The sequence below is a fragment of the Tupaia chinensis genome, unplaced genomic scaffold (genome assembly GCF_000334495.1).
Source record: "Tupaia chinensis unplaced genomic scaffold, TupChi_1.0 Scaffold000294_5, whole genome shotgun sequence".
Classification (NCBI taxonomy): Eukaryota; Metazoa; Chordata; class Mammalia; order Scandentia; family Tupaiidae; genus Tupaia; species Tupaia belangeri.
Window position 1 is genome coordinate 3,057,787 of NW_006159782.1, and position 20,495 is coordinate 3,078,281.

At 40.4% G+C, this 20,495-nt stretch overlaps 2 protein-coding genes across 2 annotated transcripts in view; one reads left to right on the forward strand and one right to left on the reverse strand.

Annotated features, from left to right (window-relative positions):
- The window catches only part of GRAP2 (GRB2 related adaptor protein 2), an 86,313-nt gene extending 80,087 nt beyond the window's left edge, over positions 1 to 6,226 (reverse strand). Inside the window, exon 1 of the mRNA XM_006150757.3 lies at positions 6,128 to 6,226. The gene's annotated coding sequence lies outside the window, so the exon portion shown is untranslated. The remainder of the gene's footprint in view (positions 1 to 6,127) is intronic.
- A 95-nt stretch (positions 6,227 to 6,321) lies between these two features.
- ENTHD1 (ENTH domain containing 1) overlaps positions 6,322 to 20,495 on the forward strand; it is a 120,011-nt gene continuing 105,837 nt past the window's right edge. Inside the window, exons 1-2 of the mRNA XM_006150754.2 lie at positions 6,322 to 6,363; positions 12,225 to 12,728. Coding sequence (XP_006150816.1) covers positions 12,380 to 12,728 — 349 coding nt within the window. The 5' untranslated portion in view covers positions 6,322 to 6,363; positions 12,225 to 12,379. The remainder of the gene's footprint in view (positions 6,364 to 12,224; positions 12,729 to 20,495) is intronic.

The following is a 20,495-nucleotide window of genomic DNA, read 5'->3' on the forward strand; positions in this document are numbered from 1 at the left end:
GAGTCATGCTGTGTGTGTGTGTGTGTGTGTGTGTGTGTGTGAGTGTGCATGCGCACCCAAAATCCTGAGAAGAGAATGGAGGAGAAGGGACTGCAGCATGGCCAGCCTCCCTGGGGTGGGAGGGGTGATTTCTCACTTTATGTCTCTCTCTGGTGAGCATACATGCCCCATAGCAAAAATCTCTCTTCAAAAGAAGAATCTGCAGGGTGTCATGGCTGTAGTAGGTGCTCAAATATTTGTCAAATGGATTAAAGGAAATACTCTTTTATTCCTAACTCTTAATAATAGACTTTCTTTGTACTAATGCAACTCCGTCGGTTTTTCTTAGGTCCAAGTACCACATGTCAAAATGACAGAATTTTAAAGATAACAATGTGTTACTGATTTAAAAACAACAACTTCTCAATGTGGTTGGCCTCAGAGTCCTTCAGTCTTCATGGTAGAAGAATCCTCTTAGATCTCACCATTATTTCAAATGGCTCCACTATTAAGTTTTCAGACATTGAAATCTTCTGGTCATAGTACTTGTTCTTCAATAGTCCCAGATCAGTGAAATTGTTAAATAGTAAATCCCTAATGTCCATGGCTGGGGAGTGGGAAAATGTTGATTGGTGCCATACAGAAAGTATCATGGATGTTTTCAGTTTGTTGTCTACTGAGGAAGCTACATTTCTACAGGGTACTCTCCCCGAGGGAGAAGAATACCACCTCTCCCCTCATAAGTACGGGGGCAGAGTGAAGAACAGAAAAATCTTAAAAGAGTATTTTGTGGTATGCACTGGTGGCAGGCATGGTATAGAGAACCCCGGGAGAGAAGCAAGGCCACTTCAGTGGTTTATTTAATAACAGCTCTGTAATTGAATGAGTGCAAAAGCAAAGCCTAAGAATAAAGACCCTAATGTGAGAATGTCAGCATTTCAGTCTTCATGAAGAGACACTCTGAGACACTCGGGAAAATAGCAGGGAATTCAGAAGATGCAGGAGTATGTGAGAGCTGGATTTATCTGCAATGGAGAGATTTTCTTTTAAATCCATACTTGTTTAAAAATTTTCAACAGTCTTTTTGAAGGGTCATTATTAATATCATAACTTCTTATGGAAATTATGATTAATTCAACTTTATAGTAAAATGTGTACTTCTGATTCAATAGTGTGGACTCAAATAGTCCCTTTTCATTCAGTCAATAAGGTCTGAACACCTGTTCTGTATTAGGCCTGTTCTAGGTGCTGGGAATGCATTAGTGGACAAAACATAATTTCCACCCTCCTGGTACATTCTGAAAGAGAGAAACAGTAAATATGTCAGATGGCTGTACTGCCATGGAGGAAAAATAAAACAGGGCAAGAGTCATTGGGGGGGGAGGGCAACTGAGATAAAGACTGAGATTTTATATTGGAAGAGCAAGACATTTGAACAAAGTCCAGGATGAAGTGAGGGAGTAAGCTTGATGGCTATCAGGGGAAATGACTTTTGCAGGTTTAGGGGCAAGCCTTAAGCAGGAGCATACTTGACAATGAGTGAGGTGGAGAAGAATCATGATGAAACACAGAGAGGGAGCAGTTTGCCCAGGCCTTGTTGGCCATGGCAAGGTCTTTGGGTTTTACTCGTGATTGGGAACTAACAAAAGATTTTTTTTCTTTGGAGAGGTTTTTGCTATAGGGCGTGTATGCTCACCAGAAAGACAGAGAGAGACAGAAAGCGGGAAATCACCCCCTGGGGGGAATGGCCACACCACAATCCCTTCTCCTCCATTCTCCTCTTGGGATCTTGGGCACGCACACACGCATGCCTGGCGTGAGTTTAAGCCACTGGGTCTGGGACTTGAACTGTGGTCAACTACATGGGAGTCGAGCAACACAGTCATACGCCAACTTCTGGTCCCCTAACAAAAGATTTTAAACTGGGGCATGATATGATCTTGCTTGGGTTGTACATTTTAAGGGATTGTTCTGATTGTTGTGTTGAGATGAGACTGTGAAGGGGCAAGAACAGAAGCAGGGAGACCAGTTAGTGGTCTACACTAGTAGTTTAGGCAAGCGGTGGCGGTGGCTTAGAACAGGATGGTGGATGTGGTGGGAAGTGGTTGGATTCCAAAAATTCAGGGTGATCATAAAGTTGAGAAACATATAATATTATTGTACCATGTATTGGAATGCCGTATCAAGAGGCCATTTATTATCTAGACCTGGTAGCCACCTTGCACTCCAAAGGTAAGTTGATATAAAGTGAAGTATAAGAGACAAAGAAAGGGGTCAAGATGACTTCAAGGTTCATGGTTTGAGAACCTAGAAGCAAGGTAATGTCATTTACTGAGACAGGAGAGATCGTGAGGGAGCAGGTTTGGAAGATAAGGAATCTGTTTTGATTATACTGAATTCAAGATGTCTATGAGAGGGGAAGGTCAAGATGGTTTTTGATTTTGGAGGTCAGGAGAGTTTAAGGCTAAAGATAAAACCTTGAGAGTTGTTGATATAAAAGAGTGTTTAAAGATATGAGACTGGATAACACCACTTACAAAATGAAAACAGAGAGGACAAGAGTTTGGAAACAGTCTCCTCCAAAGTTGAGAGGTTATACAATCAAGAAAAAACAAGCCAAGAAGATGTGAAGGAGAACTGGTGGAAAGCAAACTTCACTCATTTTTATAAAACTCTTGAGTTAAGAAAATTAAAGGGAAAAAACCAACTGAGGTATGATATAGAATATGTCATTGGTAGTTGCTACAGTATTATAATTAGATTGTGCCCCCAAATGGAGGAAAGCAGAGAAGAGAGACCCCTTCATAGTGTCACTTTAGCAGAGTTAATTCCACTAGGATGGTAACACTTTACACTTTTGCCAACCTAACCAACTCCTTCCCAACACTGTTTGTTCCACTACTGGCTTCTCCACTCTTACTGGGACTGGAGTCTGATCTTGCCCTATCTCCCATTTCCATCTGCTCCTTCAGTCACCTTCTACATGCTGACACTTCTCAAGTCTGTGAACCTAGCCCCAAACCCTTTTCTTTCTCCCACTTCTCTCTACTCAATTGTCTCATATACCTCTTCACCTGACTGCCCCCCAGGCTCCTCAAATTCAAAATGTCCGAAATAGAGCTCATCATCTTTCCTGCCCAACCTGCTTCTCAGACCAAGTTCCTCATCTTGGTAAACAGCAACAACCATTTGCATGGTGGCTCAAGAAAGAAATCTGAGTCACTGTTCACTCTTCTTCCTCCTTCATTCCCATGTATATTTGAAGTCAAGCCTAGTAACTTCTGCACTTTACTATTATGTGTAAAAGTATAAGAGCGAGCAGGGTGGAGTATCACATCATGTCCCTTGTTCCTGTTTTAGTTTCGGCCTTCATTACTTATTGCCAGAGCTTTTACAACTAGCATTCTATTCTTCCTCTAATTCCTCTGTTCTACTTCTAACCTATTTTTTTTTCAAAGAATGATTTATTTAATTTTATTATTTATCATTTAACTTGCTATTGTACACATGAGCTCATCAGAGAGAGAGAGAAAGCAAACTAGCAGGTCTGGGACCTGAACGGCAGTTGGTCATGAGGGAGTCCAATATCTTAGCCGCGATGCCACCTGCTGGTGCCCCAACCTATTTTTTGAGCACATGCAGAGATTCATTTTAAAAGAAAATATAAAATAAATGAGTTTAAAAAGTAAAAATTGGAATCTCTGACCTCAAAATGTAACAAGTAGACTTGTGACTGAGAATGTCAATGGAGCTCAAAATCAAGTGCCATACATTGGTCCTTAGGGTAGGAGAAAGAGGACAGAACTGGATACAGGAGATTTGCATTCAAGTTCCAGCTTGCTAATGGAATATTTATGGACAATTCTTATAATCTGTTCATTCTTACAAACTCAGCTTGAGTTCACCTCCTCCAAGAAGCCTTCCCTGACTATGTAGATTTAGATAAATCTTTTATTTTTTTATTTTTATTTTTTAGAGGTTTTTGCTATGAGGCACATGTGCATGCCAGAAAGAGACAGAGACAGAGAGATAGAAAACAAGAAATCACCCCCAGGGGGGATGGCCACACCACAATTCCTTCTCCTCCATTCTCCTCTCAGGGTCTTGGGCATGCACGCACACGCACCCAGCGTGAGTTTAAGCCACCGGGTCCGGGACCCGAACCACGGTTGACTACGTGGGAGTCCAGCGACATAGCTATTACGCTAACTGCTGGTCCCAGGATCTAGTTTCTTAACTTCCATGCTATTTGCTGACCTGACAAGTCCCTTTTTTTGATGCTCACAACGCTCTATGCCTGCCTTTATCATGGCAACATATTATAAGTGCCGACTTATTCCTGTTTCCTCTGTGAGACTATTAAACTATAACTTCTTACACTCTTATGGCTGACATATAGCAGGTGGTTAAGAATGCAGAATAAATGGGGAACCAGCAGTTAGCATAATGGCTATGTCGCTGGACTCCCACGTAGACGACCGCAGTTCGCATCCCGGACCCAGTGGCTTAAAACTCATGCCAGGCACATGTGTGTGCGTGCCCAAGATCCCGAGAGGAGAATGGAGAAGGGACTATGGTGTGACCATCCCCCCTGGGGGTGATTTCTCACTTTCTGTCTCTATGTCTCTGTCTGGTGAGCGCATGCACCCTATAGGAAAAAACCTCTCCAAAAAAAAAGCAGAATAAATGCATATACCTCAAACTCATCTTGTGCATCTGTAAAATGGAATAATGCCTACTTTACAGTATTCTATTGAAATGTACATAAAACATAAATTTAAAATTTTCATGAACTACAACTCAATGCATAAGATATTGTTTGTTTCCACTTCTTTGTAAAATAAAGCCCAAATACCTTAGCAAGACATTCAGGGCCCTGAATAATCTGTTTTCCAGTAGCCAATTTCCCTCTGGCTACTTTCCCCATTACGTTGTATTATAGCCAGCTAAACAATATTTCAAACACACCAAATTTTTTTCATTATCGCCTGTTGTTTTACATTGTACTTACCTATCTACATGCCAGTATCAAATAATGCCATCTATATTATAATTATAACCAAAGTAGTGAGTGCTGAAAACAAATGCTTTTATCTACTAATCATTTTCCTATCCTTCAAGTCTTTTTCTCCCCAGCTTAGTCAATATTCCACTTGGTCACCAATGTGCCTTGAAACACGGGTTTGATTATATTGTCAATGCCTAAAAACAGCTAGTAGTACGAATGAGGCTCTTCATGATTTTATTTCCCTCTACCAATTCATTTCCCTCCACCGCTCTACTAATAGGCTTTGAGACAGCCATAGTAACTACAATATTTGTAGTTTTACTCAGATAATAGGCTCTTTCAGCTTTCATGACTTTACATACGATATGTCCTTTGCCTATAATGTCCTCTTCTACTTTGTCTATCCAGTAAAGCCCCCATCAGCCTTTACGATTCAATTCAGAATTCTTCTGTGAAAACCTGCTCTTAAATACTCACTGGCAAAATTAGATGCGCTCGTGTCTTATTACGCAATAGGTATCTTGTCGCAATCTTCAGTGATGGTCCCTGTCACCTTCCCTGGCCTGTAAATTCAACCAGCACAGGCCTGTGTTTTATCTCTGTGTCCTGACTGCTTGGCCGGATGCCCAGCACCAAGTGGGTGCTCACGAAGATGAGTGGAATAGAACAAGGCCTGCCAGCAGTGGTACCCGAAGCTGCAGTCACTGGAAACATTCCATCTCACTGCTCTTCATCTCTAGACTATTCTTCATCCTTTGAGGTGGCAATCAGGTGCGGGTGGCATTTTTAGTCAGTTAGAATGACACTAGTAGTTCCAGTAGTTGGCGTACTGGCTATGTCGCTGGACTCCCATGTAGTCAACCGTGGTTCGAGTCCTAGACCCGGTGGCTTGTACTCACGCGGGTGCGTGTGCCCAAGATCCTGAAAGAAGAATGGAGGAGAAGGATTGTGGCGTGGCCATCCCCCCTGGGGGTGATCTCTCGCTTTCTGTCTCTCTCTGGTGAGCACGCACGCCCTATAGTAAAAACCTCCCCCCCCAAAAAAAAAATGACACTAGTAACACCGATGGCGAACATTCGTCCTTTGAGAGGAGGTAGGGCAGTGCCACAGCCCGACAGATTCTGAAACAAAGACATTTACCTTCATTCCGCTCGCTCTTCTCCAGCTGGGGTACTTCACGCCTCGGCGTCCATCTTGCTTAATTAAGGTCCTGGGAGAGGCGCCTACCAGGCCGGCCGGAAGTGCGGAGGCGGGGCAGAGGAAGCGGAAGTGGGTTCCGGCGTGGGCGCTCGGGCCTGGTTCTCGGAGGCAGAGCAGCCTGGGAACGAGGCAGTGTGAATTTGAGCGGGAAAAGTCCCTCCCAACCTTCCCCTCAGGTAACAACCTCTGCAGGAGTGCGAGCTGGACCCCGGGCCGGAACTCGCCCGGCCAGCAGCCTCCTGTTCCCGCCCGCGCCCTCGCCCTGAGTCCGGGTGCGAGCGGGAGGGCTGCCCCGAGGCTCCGTGCGTGAGGGAGGGGACGCCATGGCTTCTCTCCCTCCTAAAAGCTTTTCCTCGGCCTAGGGCCCCCGCTGCGGTGCGCCGCGGCCTGTCTAGGGCAGCACCCGGCACAGGGCCCGTTGGGCACACTGCGGGTCGTCCCGACGTGGATGTTGAATGAATGAAGTGGATGCCGAGGGGAAGACCCTGCTTACCAGAAGTTGATTCTCCCTCAGCCTTCCCCTTCCATGTTCAAAATTCTTTCTAAAGCGTCTCGTTTCTTCCTTTCCACGACCTTGTCTGGTGATTATTCTTTATGCTGCTGATGAGGGAACTGAGGTCCAGAGAAGTTAAGCCTTAGTTAGGAAATGGCAGAGCAGGACCTCAAATCCATGCCTTTGGATCCTGACTGAAGTAGTGAGATGAAGCCTATGAGCACATTGTGGGCATTCAGTAGAGAGCACCCATTTCTTCCAGGGATGGGGACTGTGTTGTGTGCACCTGTTTCTCCAGTTTCTGGGATGAAGCCTGCCATATGGGAAATCATCATTATTACTTCTGAGAGATATTTTTGCTACAGGGTGTGTGCACTCCCCATAGAGAAAGACAGGCAGACAGAAAGCCAGAAATCTCCCTCCCCCCATATCTACCCCTGAATTCCTTCTCTGTTCTCTCTAGCATGCATACACACACATGCGCTTGGTGTGAGTTTCAAGCCTGTGGGTCTGGGACTCAAACTGCAGTCAGCTATATGGGAGTCCAGTGCCTTAAATACTATGCCATCTGCTGGCCCCAACTCTGGGAAATTATTAAATGAATGAACACACAGGTGGAGCTCAAAAAAGAGTTTCTGCCTCTTGCAGTGTTCTTTGCATCAAAACAACACCAGCTAGTGCCAGGGTAGTCTCTAGTACCATTCTTAGTAACCTTGGCCAGAGCTTGTTTTCTCCTGAGCAGACTCATCTCTGTAGGCAGAGCCTGGACAAACAACAGACCTGATTTCTTCTCATAGTACTATTAGGTACTATGAGATGCCTCTGGGCACTCAATCTCTGATGTGCTATAGTCATTATTGTCTTAAATCCTCAGATGAATCAGTTCCTCAATTCTCAGTTTTTTAAAAGAATTATTTAATTTTATTTATTCATTTAATTTAATGAAAGAGAGGGAGAGAGTGAGAAAGCAAGAAAGCAAGCCACCAGGTCTGAGCCTTGAACCATGGTTGGCCATCTGGGAGTGTCCAGTGCCTTAACCACCATGCCACCTGCTGGGCCCCCGTATTCTCAATTCTGAAATACAAAAAGTTTTGGAAAACTGGTAACCTCCTCACAACTCATTTGGTGGTAAAACTTGACCTGAAATAAAGCCATTTAGTCTTTGTTCCAAATATTTACATGTCTTTGGGGCAGACTTGACTGACTGCCTTACTGTAGGTATCATGTAATCTATGGTATAGGCACTGCAATACTCTTCAAAAATCCCCCCAAATTGAATTCCACAACTTGTCCAGAATCAGAGAGTTTAGATAAGACCATCTGACAATAACCTATGTTGAGGTTCTGTTAATGATTCAGGAAAGTGGGGGGAAGGAAATAACACTGTGGAAGTGGGCAGACTCCAAAAGAGTAGAAGACTTTTCTACCTCATAATTTGTTTGCTTTGGAATTATTTAAGGGAGAAAACTCCTTAACTAAGTGGTAAGGTGTTTTTGTTTTTTGTATAGGGATTGTGTTTTGTATTTCTCCGCAGAACTGTATAAAATGGTAGGTACTCAAGAAAAATTTGTTGGTTGATTTGCAAATACTTGCTTGAAACTCTTGAATTTTTCTGGACAGAGCTAGATTTTACTTTAAAAATGTCATGCTTATCATCTGAACTGTAGAATCAGTGCAGATTTATTCCAAAGCAGAATCATTCCATTATTCAGTCATTCACTCAACATGTTTCTTGAATATCTACTATTGCTAGTTAAGTATTAGACATCGGATTACAGTGGTAAATAAAATGGCCAGGGTTCTTGCCCTCAAGTAACTCTAGTTTGGTGATACAGAGTAACAATGAGCAAGGCAAATATGTATGCACAAATCATTATCAGTGCCATGAAGAAATTAACCAGGTGCTGAAAAGAGTGTGATGGAGAAATCTAAGTTGTGAGGTCAGTGAAGACCTCAATACAGATTTGTGACGTGAATTAATGTTACTTCTTCCCCCTCTTTCTAAATATCACAGTGAATAGAGTAGCTAGATAACTGAGATTCAGATGTGGAAATTTACTCTTTTAGGCACTGATTTATCTCAGATGTTACATTGCTATTAGTATAATCTCTAGGTTTCTTATTTACTTATTTTAGGTTTTTGCCATAGTGCATGTGTGCTTGCTAGGGAAAATAGTGAAAGGGAAAGTGAGAAATCACCCCTCAGGGAGGATGGCTATGCTGTAATCCCTTTTCTCTTCTCCTCCTGGGATTTTGGGTACACATGCATACACACCTGATGTGAATATCAAGCAACCAGATTGGGACTTGAACCTTGATCAGCCACGTGGGAGTACAATGCCTTAACCACCGTGGCACCTGCTGGCCCCCATTCTCAAGGTTATTTGATGGTCTGTGTAAACGAAGCACTTGGATGAAGTTAAGTGTTCAAAGAAAATAAACTGACATAATTTACAACTAACATCTATTAACTGAACTCTTTGTTAGTCTGAAAAGACAATAGAATGGTATTTTACATATTCTATGTTCATGTCACAATGTAAAGTCCTTATCACTGCATTAGTTAGTGATATTAATTCACTTACCCAGAATTTTAATTTGTGGTTTTTCTTTTCTTTTTTTTTTAGTTTACCAGAGGGCACATATGCTCACTGGGGGTGGGAGTGGAGGAGATACATGGAGAGAAAGTGAGAAAGCACCCCCCATGGGGGCTGATCACACCATGGTCCATTCTCTTCTATTTCTCCTTTCAGAATTTTGGGAATGTATGTTCACTCAGTGTGATTTTTAACTGCCAAATCTGGGACTCTAACCACAAAGTCGGCTATGTAGGATCCAGCCACCTTAATCACTAGGCCACCAGCTGGCCCACTTTGTGTTTTTTCTAATGGTTGGAAGTATATTTATTTTTGGTATGATGTCAAGCATAACTATTTTAAATTACTACATTGGATTAGAAGGATATTATTTTGATATTTTTTTCTTTACCAAAGAGTTAAGAAAACCTTTTCAAAGTTTTTAAAAATGCAGGTTAGCGAATAAAAGAAAATCTGAAAAATTAGTATTGTCTCTCCAAAATAATAGATAAGTAGCTATGTAAAAAGGAAAAAAGAAACAGGTTTTAATAGCCGTTGTTCAATTACAACAAGTTATGATTCTAGCAGGATTTTTTTTTTAATAGATTAAAGAAGAAACAGATCAATATTTGTTGCTCTGAGCCAATGTCAAAGTGCATCTCTGCATTGAGTGAGTTTGGTAGAGGGGAAAAGAACAATAGAAAAAGAAAACACTCATGACTGAAAAAATTTAATAGCTTATTGAAACGTTATAGACGCTGGGAGATGGCATTGTGGTTAAGGGTGCTGGACTCCCACATGACTGATGGTGGTTCGAGTCGTGGACCTTATGGCTTGCTCTCTCACTTTCTCTCTCTCTGTTTCTGTCTATTTCTCTTTCTCTCGTCCTCTCTCTGTCCTTCTCTGGTTGAATTAAAATAAATAAGTTAAATAAAATAATTATTAAAAAAAGGAACATTGTAAATCAGATTTTTGCTGTAGGAGGGAGTCCGATAAAAATGCCTGTATTTGAAGTGCAAATGAGAGAAAAATCAGAAGTTGTAGAAATGCAACTGATCTTCCTAGGGTTGATGATAGTCTCTTTCTGAGAAATCTTAATTAAACTGATACGTTTTCTGTCTTCCTTATTTGAGGGTACTGTTTCATTATTACCAACGCCTCCCCAAAAAAGGCAAGAACAACAACAAAACAGAAAGGTTAATTTTCTCTTTATTTTTAAAGAAAGAAGTGATAGTTCATTTAGGATGCTTCTGAAAATTTATGTCTTCCTTCAGTATGCTGAAATTAATCAAGCCTGAGCTAGTTGAGAAGGTCAAGGAAGGGAAACAAACTAAAAATAACAAACACATTTGTTACGGATTTTAACGTTTTTTTCTTTTGCATGTGTGCAGTTTCTCAAGTAAGATCTGATTATAGATCGTGTAGGCTTCATTGGGTTTGGACGCTCGTCAAGGCTTGAAATCAATTTGGTACACTATCTTGGTAGCCATCAGTGATGAATCACTAGGGAAATTGCAAAGTAACTGACATACCTTAATGCAAAGTAATGAAAAAAAGAAAAAGGAATGGTTTTCATGTAAACCATAAATTGATCATTTACAAGCATCATAAAAAGTTGATGGGCTGCATATGTTTTATTAAGTTTTAATGTATTTGGTATCATTGGGTCTCTTGTGTATACTTGTTTTGAGATCTGACAGACACGCTGACCACGGCAGGTTTTAGGAGTATCAGCCTGTGCATGTCAGATTTATTTGAATCTTATCATTGACAATGTTTAATCCTTATATTTCTACTTTTCTTAACCTTTTCTTCAAATTTACCAGTCTTATAGGAACTAAAATACTGGTTTTAAGCTTCTACGAGTTAGCTGCGGAGCCTACCAAGGTGCAGCTATTTGTCTTAACAGTTGCCCTTCCTCCTTTTTAGGTTAACAACAAAGCAGACCATATTTAGATCTGATTTTAATGGCTTGCAGATCTAAAACAGGGTACAACCATTGGGTCACTTGCTGATTCTAAACTCAATTTTCACTGCTATTTTCATTACTTTGAGGAAATAATATTTTTATACATGACAACATACCTTAGATGTCAGAGTACAGGTTCCATTTTTTTAAAATATTGTCTGCTGTCCATGTGATGTTTCATAATCCTTATATTTTTGACTGAAGAGGTTGATATTTTCTGTAGGAACTTTTAGGACTAGAAAGACCACTTATGTTCCTTTAAATGATATAAGCCAATCCCTTATGAGGGATTTTCCCATACCTATTCTAGTAACATTTATGTGGTATTCTCAGTTCTTATGATGATATAAGTGAGGGACTGGTTTAGAAACTAAACCTAGATTTTTCAGACTGACTCTTATAGGAACTAAAATACTGGTTTTAAGCTTCTACGAGTTAGCTGCGGAGCCTACCAAGGTGCAGCTATTTGTCTTAACAGTTGCCCTTCCTCCTTTTTAGGTTAACAACAAAGCAGACCATATTTAGATCTGATTTTAATGGCTTGCAGATCTAAAACAGGGTACAACCATTGGGTCACTTGCTGATTCTAAACTCAATTTTCACTGCTATTTTCATTACTTTGAGGAAATAATATTTTTATACATGACAACATACCTTAGATGTCAGAGTACAGGTTCCATTTTTTTAAAATATTGTCTGCTGTCCATGTGATGTTTCATAATCCTTATATTTTTGACTGAAGAGGTTGATATTTTCTGTAGGAACTTTTAGGACTAGAAAGACCACTTATGTTCCTTTAAATGATATAAGCCAATCCCTTATGAGGGATTTTCCCATACCTATTCTAGTAACATTTATGTGGTATTCTCAGTTCTTATGATGATATAAGTGAGGGACTGGTTTAGAAACTAAACCTAGATTTTTCAGACTGACTTTGGTCTTCTACAGACATTTAAAAAAAATGTTTTAACTTAAATGTCATTTGTACTTTCCTTGCAGGAAATTGATACTTTATCACCATGGAGATTGATCATTTATATTTGGGAGCAACAGCACTGGGGACCAATTACCTGTCAAGAGTTTGATAAACCAATCAAGTAAACTCCAGTTTCTTTGCTGTTATTCCTCATTTCACCTTTGAACTTATTTTACCTATGGCATTCAGGAGACAAGTAAAAAACTTTGTGAAAAACTACTCAGATGCTGAAATAAAAGTCAGGGAAGCAACTTCTAATGACCCTTGGGGTCCCTCTAGTTCTCTGATGTTAGATATCAGTGACTTGACTTTCAACACAATTTCTCTCTCAGAGATTATGAATATGTTATGGCACAGACTCAATGACCATGGAAAGAACTGGCGCCATGTGTATAAATCCCTTACGCTAATGGATTATCTCATCAAGAATGGATCAAAGAAAGTTATTCAGCATTGCAGAGAGGGGTTCTATAACCTTCAAATACTAAAAGATTTTCAACACATAGATGAAGCTGGAAAAGACCAAGGTAACAGTTAAAGAAGTTTATACAGTGTTAAAGATTAGGAGGGCCCAGCAGATGGGATAGCAATTACGTCGCTAAAGTCCAGAACCTGATGACTTGAAAATCATGTTGGGCATGTGTGCATGTGTGCCCAAGATCCCAGGAGGAAAATGAAGGGATTGCAGAGTGGCCATTTTCCCTGGGGGTGAGGGGCGGTTTCTTACTTTCCCTCTCGCTGTCTCTGTTTCTTTGGCAAGTGCACATACCCTAAGGCAAAAAAAAAAAAAAAAAAAAAAAAAAGAGTTGTGGGGGGACGATTATTTTAAACTAGAAACCGGGGAAGAGTTGTTTTTAAATATACTAGCTACCTTTCCTCTGGGACAGTTATGATGTCCAATTTAATCTTTGTTGACTCATCAGTGTCTTAGAGAACAATATTTTTTCAAAAGGATGTATAAAATGAACAGACTTAAGTAACTGATACAATGATATCTTGTAGAAAATTAATTAAAGCAGGAGGTATGGCAATTGGTATAATGTCACTAATTCATAATTAAAATTGGACTGGAATTTTGGCATAAATTAAAGAAATGTTTCCAAAGACTATGGAATCTTCAAAGAGTATCAAGATGGAAGTAGTTATGTGAATACAGAAATTTAGGTCATAAAATAATTCTGTTGGGGGTGGAAGAGATGATGAAGTAGGGAGAGGATATATAGAATAATAAGATGATTCAGTAGTGCCTGATATTTTACAGTGTTAAAAGAATCAGCACTTCCTTTTCATCTAATGTAAAATTATAACTTGTATTTAAAGTGAATAGTCTTTTTTTTTTTTAAGTGAATAGTCTTATGAATCATGAGGATAAAATTCAGTGTAGTCTCTTGTGTATAGTGTGCATTTTTGGAATAGAACTTTTTTTAAGGGCAGTTTTAGCTTTGCAGAAAAATTATGCAGAAAGTACAGAGTTCTCACATACCCCCCAACCTATACACAATTTCTATTTCTCCTATTATTAATATCTTGTATTAGTGTGTTATAATTGTTACAATTGATAAATGAATATCGATACATTATAATAAACTAAAGTTTATATTTTATATTCATATATACCCTTTGTGTTATGTAATTCTGTGGGTTTTGAAAAATGTGTGATGTCATGTGTCCACCATCACAGAATTATATAGGATAGTTTCATTGCTCTAAAAATGTGCTATACTTGGGACCAGCAGTTAGTGTAATCGCTATGTCGCTGGACTCCCACATAGTCAACCGCAGTTTGAGTCCCAGACTCGGTGGCTTAAAACTCACGCTGGGCACATGTGCGTGCATGCCCAAGATCCTGAGAGGAGAGGGAAGGGGAAGGGATTGTGGCATGGCCATCCCCTCTGGGGGGGTGATTTCTCGCTTTCTGTCTCTCTGTCTCTCTCAGTCTGTCTGGTGAGCACACGTGCCCTATAGCAAAAACCTCTTAAAAAAATGTGCTATGCTTCACCCATTCATCCTTTTCTCTATCCTTCATCCCCTTGGCAACTATTAATCTTTATTTTATTTTATTTTATTTATGTATTTCTTCCACAAATGAGAGAGAGTACTTCCAGCAGTGTCTTGATGGCAAGATCCACCCCTCACCCTTTCCTTCAACCAGCCCCAGATTATGAACACATGGAAGCCTGGCATACTCGGGGAGGTCTCCAGCCTTGAACTAGGAATCTTCTTACGTGGGATTGCCTTACAGAGTGTTGTATTTTACCACTGCTCCACAGTTCAGCCCCACCACTGGTCTTTTTACTGTCTCAAAGAGTTTTTCCTTTTCCAGATGTCATGAAATTGGAATCAGAAGGTCTTCAGTTTTTCAGATTAGCTTCTTTCTTTCACTTAGCAATATGCATTTAAGATTCCTCTATCTCTTTTAATGACTAATGAACTAATTTCTTTTTTTATCCCCCTTTTAAAAAACAGCTTTGTTGAGATACAGTCATAACCATACAGTCACCCATTTAAAGTGTATAATTATATGGGTTTTGTTAATATTACATTATTTTTTAAAAATTGTGATAAAATGTATATAGCATAGAACTGACCTTTCTAAATGTACAATTCATTGGCTTTAATTAAATTCACAATGTTTTGCAGCCATCACCACCCCATTTCTACAACTTTTTTTTAATCACCCAAAATATAAACTCTATTATCTTATTATCCAAAAATGCCTATACTCACTCCACCTACCAATGATTGAGAATTCCTCTTGCTCCACATACTTACCAGCATTTGGTGTTGTCAGATCTGGATTTTGGCCATTCTAATAAATATGTAGTAGTACCTCATTTACATTTCCCAGGTGACACATAATGTGGAGTAACTTTTCATGTGCTTATTTGACATCTGTCTTTCTTCTTTGGAAAAGTTTTGTCCATTAAGGTTTAAGGCCTATTTTAAAATTAGACTGTGTGTTCTTATTGCTAAATCTTAAGAGTTCTTTATACATTTTGGATAACAATGTGGTATTTTTTTTTTTAAAGTTTTTTAAGTTTTTTCTAGAGGGCACATATGCTCACCAGAGACAGAAAGGCATAGAAGAAAGCACTCCTCATGGGGAATGGTTACGTCACAATCCCTTCTCCTTCATCTCCCTCTCCTTTAGAGATTTTTGAGCATGGACACACATGCACTCAGCATGTTTTTCAGGCTACCAGGTCTGGGACTGAAATCATGCAGTCAATCATGTGGGATCTTGGCCTCCTTGACCACTAGGTCATGGAGCTGGCCCAAAGGATAACAATCCTTTGTCTCATGTTTTGTGGAAGTATTTTCTCCCAGTCCATGGCTGGTCTTTACATTCTCTTCACAGTGTGTTTCTAGAGCAGAAAATTTTACTTTTCAGAAAAATCAGCTTCTCAATTTTTTTCCTTTCATGAATCATAATTTTGGCATTACATCAAAAAAGTCCTTGCTGGCTCAGCCTGATGGCACAGTTGGCAGCAGGCTGCACTGTAGTGCTGAGAGCCACATGTCCTGCTATGGGTTTGGACCCCTGGGTTGGCTTGAAACACTGGGTTCATGTGTGCTTGTCCAAGACCCTGACAGGCTGAAGGACTGGGGAAGGAGGAGTGTGGCATGAGACCCTGTTGAAGGTACTTCCTCTGTCTTTGTCTTAGGCATGTGTCCATGCTCTCTGTCATGAATAAAATATACTTTTTAAAAAAGAGTAGTGTGTTTTTAAAAGTCATTGCCAAACCCAAGGTCATGTAGATTTTATCCTATATTCTAGGAGTTTTATTATTTCACATACTATGTTTAGATCTGTGATCCATTTTAAATTAATTTTTGTGAACCGTAGAAAGTCTACATCTAAATTTCATTTTCTGCATGTTTGTTCAGTTGTTTTAGCACCACTTCCTAGAAAGTCTTCTGTTTTCCATTTCATTGCCTTTGTTCCCTTGTTGTAGATTAGTTAACTATATTTTTGTGGAGTGTTTCTGAATTCTTATTCTGTTCTATAGATCTGTTTTATCTGTTTCTTCACTGATACCACACTGTCTTGACTACTGTAGCTTTATAGTATGTCTTGAAGTCAGGTAGCTCTGGCGTCTTTGTTCTTCCCCTTCAATATTGAATTGGCTATTCTGGGCTGTTTGCCTCTCTGATATGAGGTTAAGAATCAGTTTGTCTATGTCTGCAAAATAATTTGCTGGTATTTTGATTTGGAATGTATTGGATCCTCAGATCCAGTGAGGAAAGAACTGATAACTTGACTATATTGAGTCTTCCTATCCATAACCATAGAATCTCTTCTATATGTTTAAGTTCTTTTGGTGGTGGTATGGCTCCTTGTTACTATTGTGTTTCTTGTTGCCTTATGTTGATGTCTGTGCAGAAGTAGCTACCTATCCTAGTCTTTGCACCTGAGGTTGCCTGGGAAAGCTCCTTACCAGTCAGCCCATCTAGGGATTCTGGATAGACCATCTGGTGTGGCCCAAGGGAAGACTTGCTACTAGAGTCCGTGGGAAGGCTGGCCTGCTGTCTAAGACAGCATGTGGGTAGCCCTGGCACCTGGGTTCACGGGGTTGTGCCTGAAGCCTGGATCCATTGGAATGGACTTTTTGATTGTGTTTGTGAGCTCAGCCTGGAACCTGGGTCCACGAGGGCAAACTAGAACCTTACATATAGGAGCTTATGTGAAACTTGGGTTTATGGGGCTGATTGGTTGCTGGGGTAGTCCTTGATTCTGAGTCTGTAGGCGCTAGCCAGTGAAACTTGATTACATGTGAGTAGGTCTGGGTCCCGAGGCCATGGATTCTGTTCTGGTGCCTGAGTTTACAGAGATGCTTTTGGAGACTCTGTCCATGAAGTCTGGTCTGGCACTGGGATACACTGGGATGTTGGGCTTGCTGGATCAGGCCTAGGGCTATGAGGCCTGGCCTGAGGCCGGATTTCAGACACGGGCCTAGTACTTGGAACCATCGGGGCTGGCCTGGGTCTTGGAACCTTGGGGACCAGCCTGGCACCTAGATATACGGGGTCAGTGCTGAAGCCAGGATCTGTGGGAGCATGTTCAGTGCTGGAGTCTAAAGGGATAGGCCTGGGTCCCATATCTGCTGGAGTCTGGGGCTGTAGGGGTTGGCCTGGAAGGTGGCACTGGGTAGGCTTTTAGCCTTTGTAGGTGCCTTCCTGGTGTTTTAGGCAGGGGTGTTGACCTAGTGCTGGGGCAGGCTGAAGCTTGGAGCCCTGAGGCCTGCCTGGCCCTGGGGTCAATTTGGAGCCTCTGTTCCTCTGAGGGCAGCCCACATTGGGGCAGCCTAGAGACAGTGCCCATAGCACAGGCCTGGACCCTGGGACTGTGGGATCCTGGCTGGTGTCAGGGTAGACTTGGAGCCTCAAGCTACAGGTACCAGTCTGGAGTTTGGGGCCCTGGTGAACTGCTTGGTGTTAGTTTTTACTGGTTTTGGAGTCCAAAGCAAAGTCTAGTATTTCCTTTCCTCTTCTTCCCCATTTGTGCTCTCTCTCTCTCTACACTGCTGCCTGGAATTGAGAAAGAGATGGTACAGGTAATGTAAAACTGTCCTTCCTAAACTCTTCACTGTGTCTTTTCTTTGTTATACCCAGGTGCTGTAATTGCTCCCTTGGCTTCCTTAGCTCTTGCAAAGGTATGTTTGTGTGTGGATAGTACAAATTGATTTTTCTGTGGGGAAACAAGCACTGAAGAGTACTGCTCTGCCATTTTGCTGACATCCATCTCCTGGTGCATTGATTTCTTTCATTGGAGCTTTCTAGTTTTTCTTATAGATCCTTATATACTTTGTTAGATTTCTTGGACAGTTATCTATTAAATTAATAAATAATAAAAAAATGTATATTTTACTTTCACTTATTTCTTCTCTTTAATGCAGAGAAGAGTCATTGACCTTTATCATTTTCCTTTGAGTGAAATAATTTCTTTTAGCACTTCTTGTAAGGAAGGTGCCCTAACAACAAATTCCTTTGTCTGAGAAAGTCTTGATTTCTCCTTCACTTTTGAAGGATCGTTTTGCTGAGTACAGAATTAGATTTTTCCCTCAACATTTTAAATATTTCACTCCACTTTTCTTGTATGGTTTCTGAAGAGAAGTTTAATGTAAATCTTATTTTTATTCCTCTGTAGGTAAGGTATTTACCCCTCTGGTTATATTCAGGAGTTTTTCTTTATCTTTGATTTTCTGTAGTTTGAAAATGATTTGCCTAGGTATAGGGTTTTCTTGGGGGGGGGCATTTATCATGCTCCGTGTTCTCTGAGCGTCTTTTATCTGTGGTCAGTATCTGATATTAATTGGAGAAATTCTCCATGATTATTATTTCAGACATTTCTTTTGTTCCTTTCTCTCCATTTTCATTACACATGTGTTGCCACACAGTTCTTAGATATTCCCTTCTGCCTTTATCATTCTTTTTTCTTTTTGCTTTTCAATTTTGGTCGTTTCTGTTGAGATGTTCTTAGTCTCAGATATTCTTCCCTCGGCTGTGTTCTCTCTACCAATAAGCCTATTGAAAGCATTCTTCATTTCTGTTACAGTGTTACTTAAAAAATTGACATATAGTAATTGTACATACTTATGGGGAACAATGTGATTTTTTAGTACAAGAATAAACATGTATTGATTCAATCAGGATAATTAATATATCCATTATCTCAGCGTTTTTCATTACTTTGTGTTACGGAGAACATTCAAAATCCTCTTTTTTAGTTACTCTGACATATAATAAATTATTATTAACTGTATTCTCTCTACTATATTTTGTAACATTTACCTATTTGTAATTTTATTTTCATCCATCAACATTCCTGCACTCCTCCTTCCTAGCCTAGAGCCAGCATTCTTCAGCTCCCTACTTCTATGAGGTCATTTTAAAATTCCCATATATGAATGAGAACATGGGGTATTTCTCTTTTTGTGCCTGGCTTATTTCACTTAGTGTAATTGTCACAGTGTTTTTTGACCTCTAGTATTTCTTTCTGGTTCTTTCTTAGAATTCCCATCTCTTTGCTTACACTGCTCATCTATTCTTGCTTGCCCCTATTTTATCCACTAGAGCCCTTAGCATCTTCATCAGAGTTGTTTTAAATTCTTCCTCTGTTAATTCCAGTGTCTCTGGCATATCTGAATCTGGTTTTAATGCTTTCCCTATCTCTTCAAACTGTGATTTTTGCCTTTTAGTATGTCTTGTATTTTTTTTTTTCTTGGCCATGATATACAGGTAAAAGGAAGTGAGGGTGATCTGGTCACCCTGTTGTTCACCTGGGTCGATTTGGTTGTTCTGACGACCTAAACCGATGTTCCCTCTTTCCTTCACTGCTCCATCTGCATCCCTCCTGAAGCTGTGTGCTCCGAGAAGATGACCTTCCCCAATAGAGGACCAGTCTGCAGTCGAAGGTAGAGGAGTAGCTGCACTACCTTGTTAGAACCTCCAAACAAGCCCTCAAAATCCATTTGTAGAACAGAGGATATTTCAGTCCATTCTCTGTTACTTAATAAATGATACCTGAAACTGGGTGATTTGAAGGAATAGAGGTTTATTTAGCTCATAGTTTTTGAAGACCCAAGGATCTACTGAGAGTCTTCTTTTTGCTGGGCGTTCTTTGTAGTCTCCTGGCAGTGCAGGGCATCGCCTGGTGAGACAGTAAGAGCAGAGCAGACTTATGTCTGTGTCCATGTTTCTGCTCTGATCTCTCTCTCCTAATAAAGCTACCAGAAGGTAATTACGGCATTTACACCCTAATCATTTCCCAATGGCTTCACTTCTTAATCCTACTGTCACATTTTCACTTAATACTTTCACAATAGGATCTCAACATAGGATTTCTTGGGGGGAGGGACAGATACAAACTGTAGCATAGAGAAAAAAAAAAAGAATTTGTAATTTTGATGAAGTCTGATTTTTTTTTTTTCTTTATGGCTAAACCTTTGGTATCTTGTCTGAGAAACTTGCCTACCCCCAAGGAAGATGATTTTTTGGAGGGGGAGACAGAGGGTGCATACACGTGTATGCAACAGGAGAGGGAATGGGGGAGAGAGAAAAAGAAAGATATTAATCATCTTCCCACCATGTGCCTGTTCAAACTACAATCCTCTTTTTCTCTGTTTCTCCATTTTGTGAGGATCCTGGTACCTATGTGTTTTTTTTTTTTCCCTAATTTCTTTTTTTTTAAAGTTTTTTTTTTTTTTTTTTTAACTATAGGGCGCGTGCGCTCGCCAGACAGACAGAGAGACAGAAAGCGAGAAATCACCCCCCAGAGGGGATGGCCATGCTGC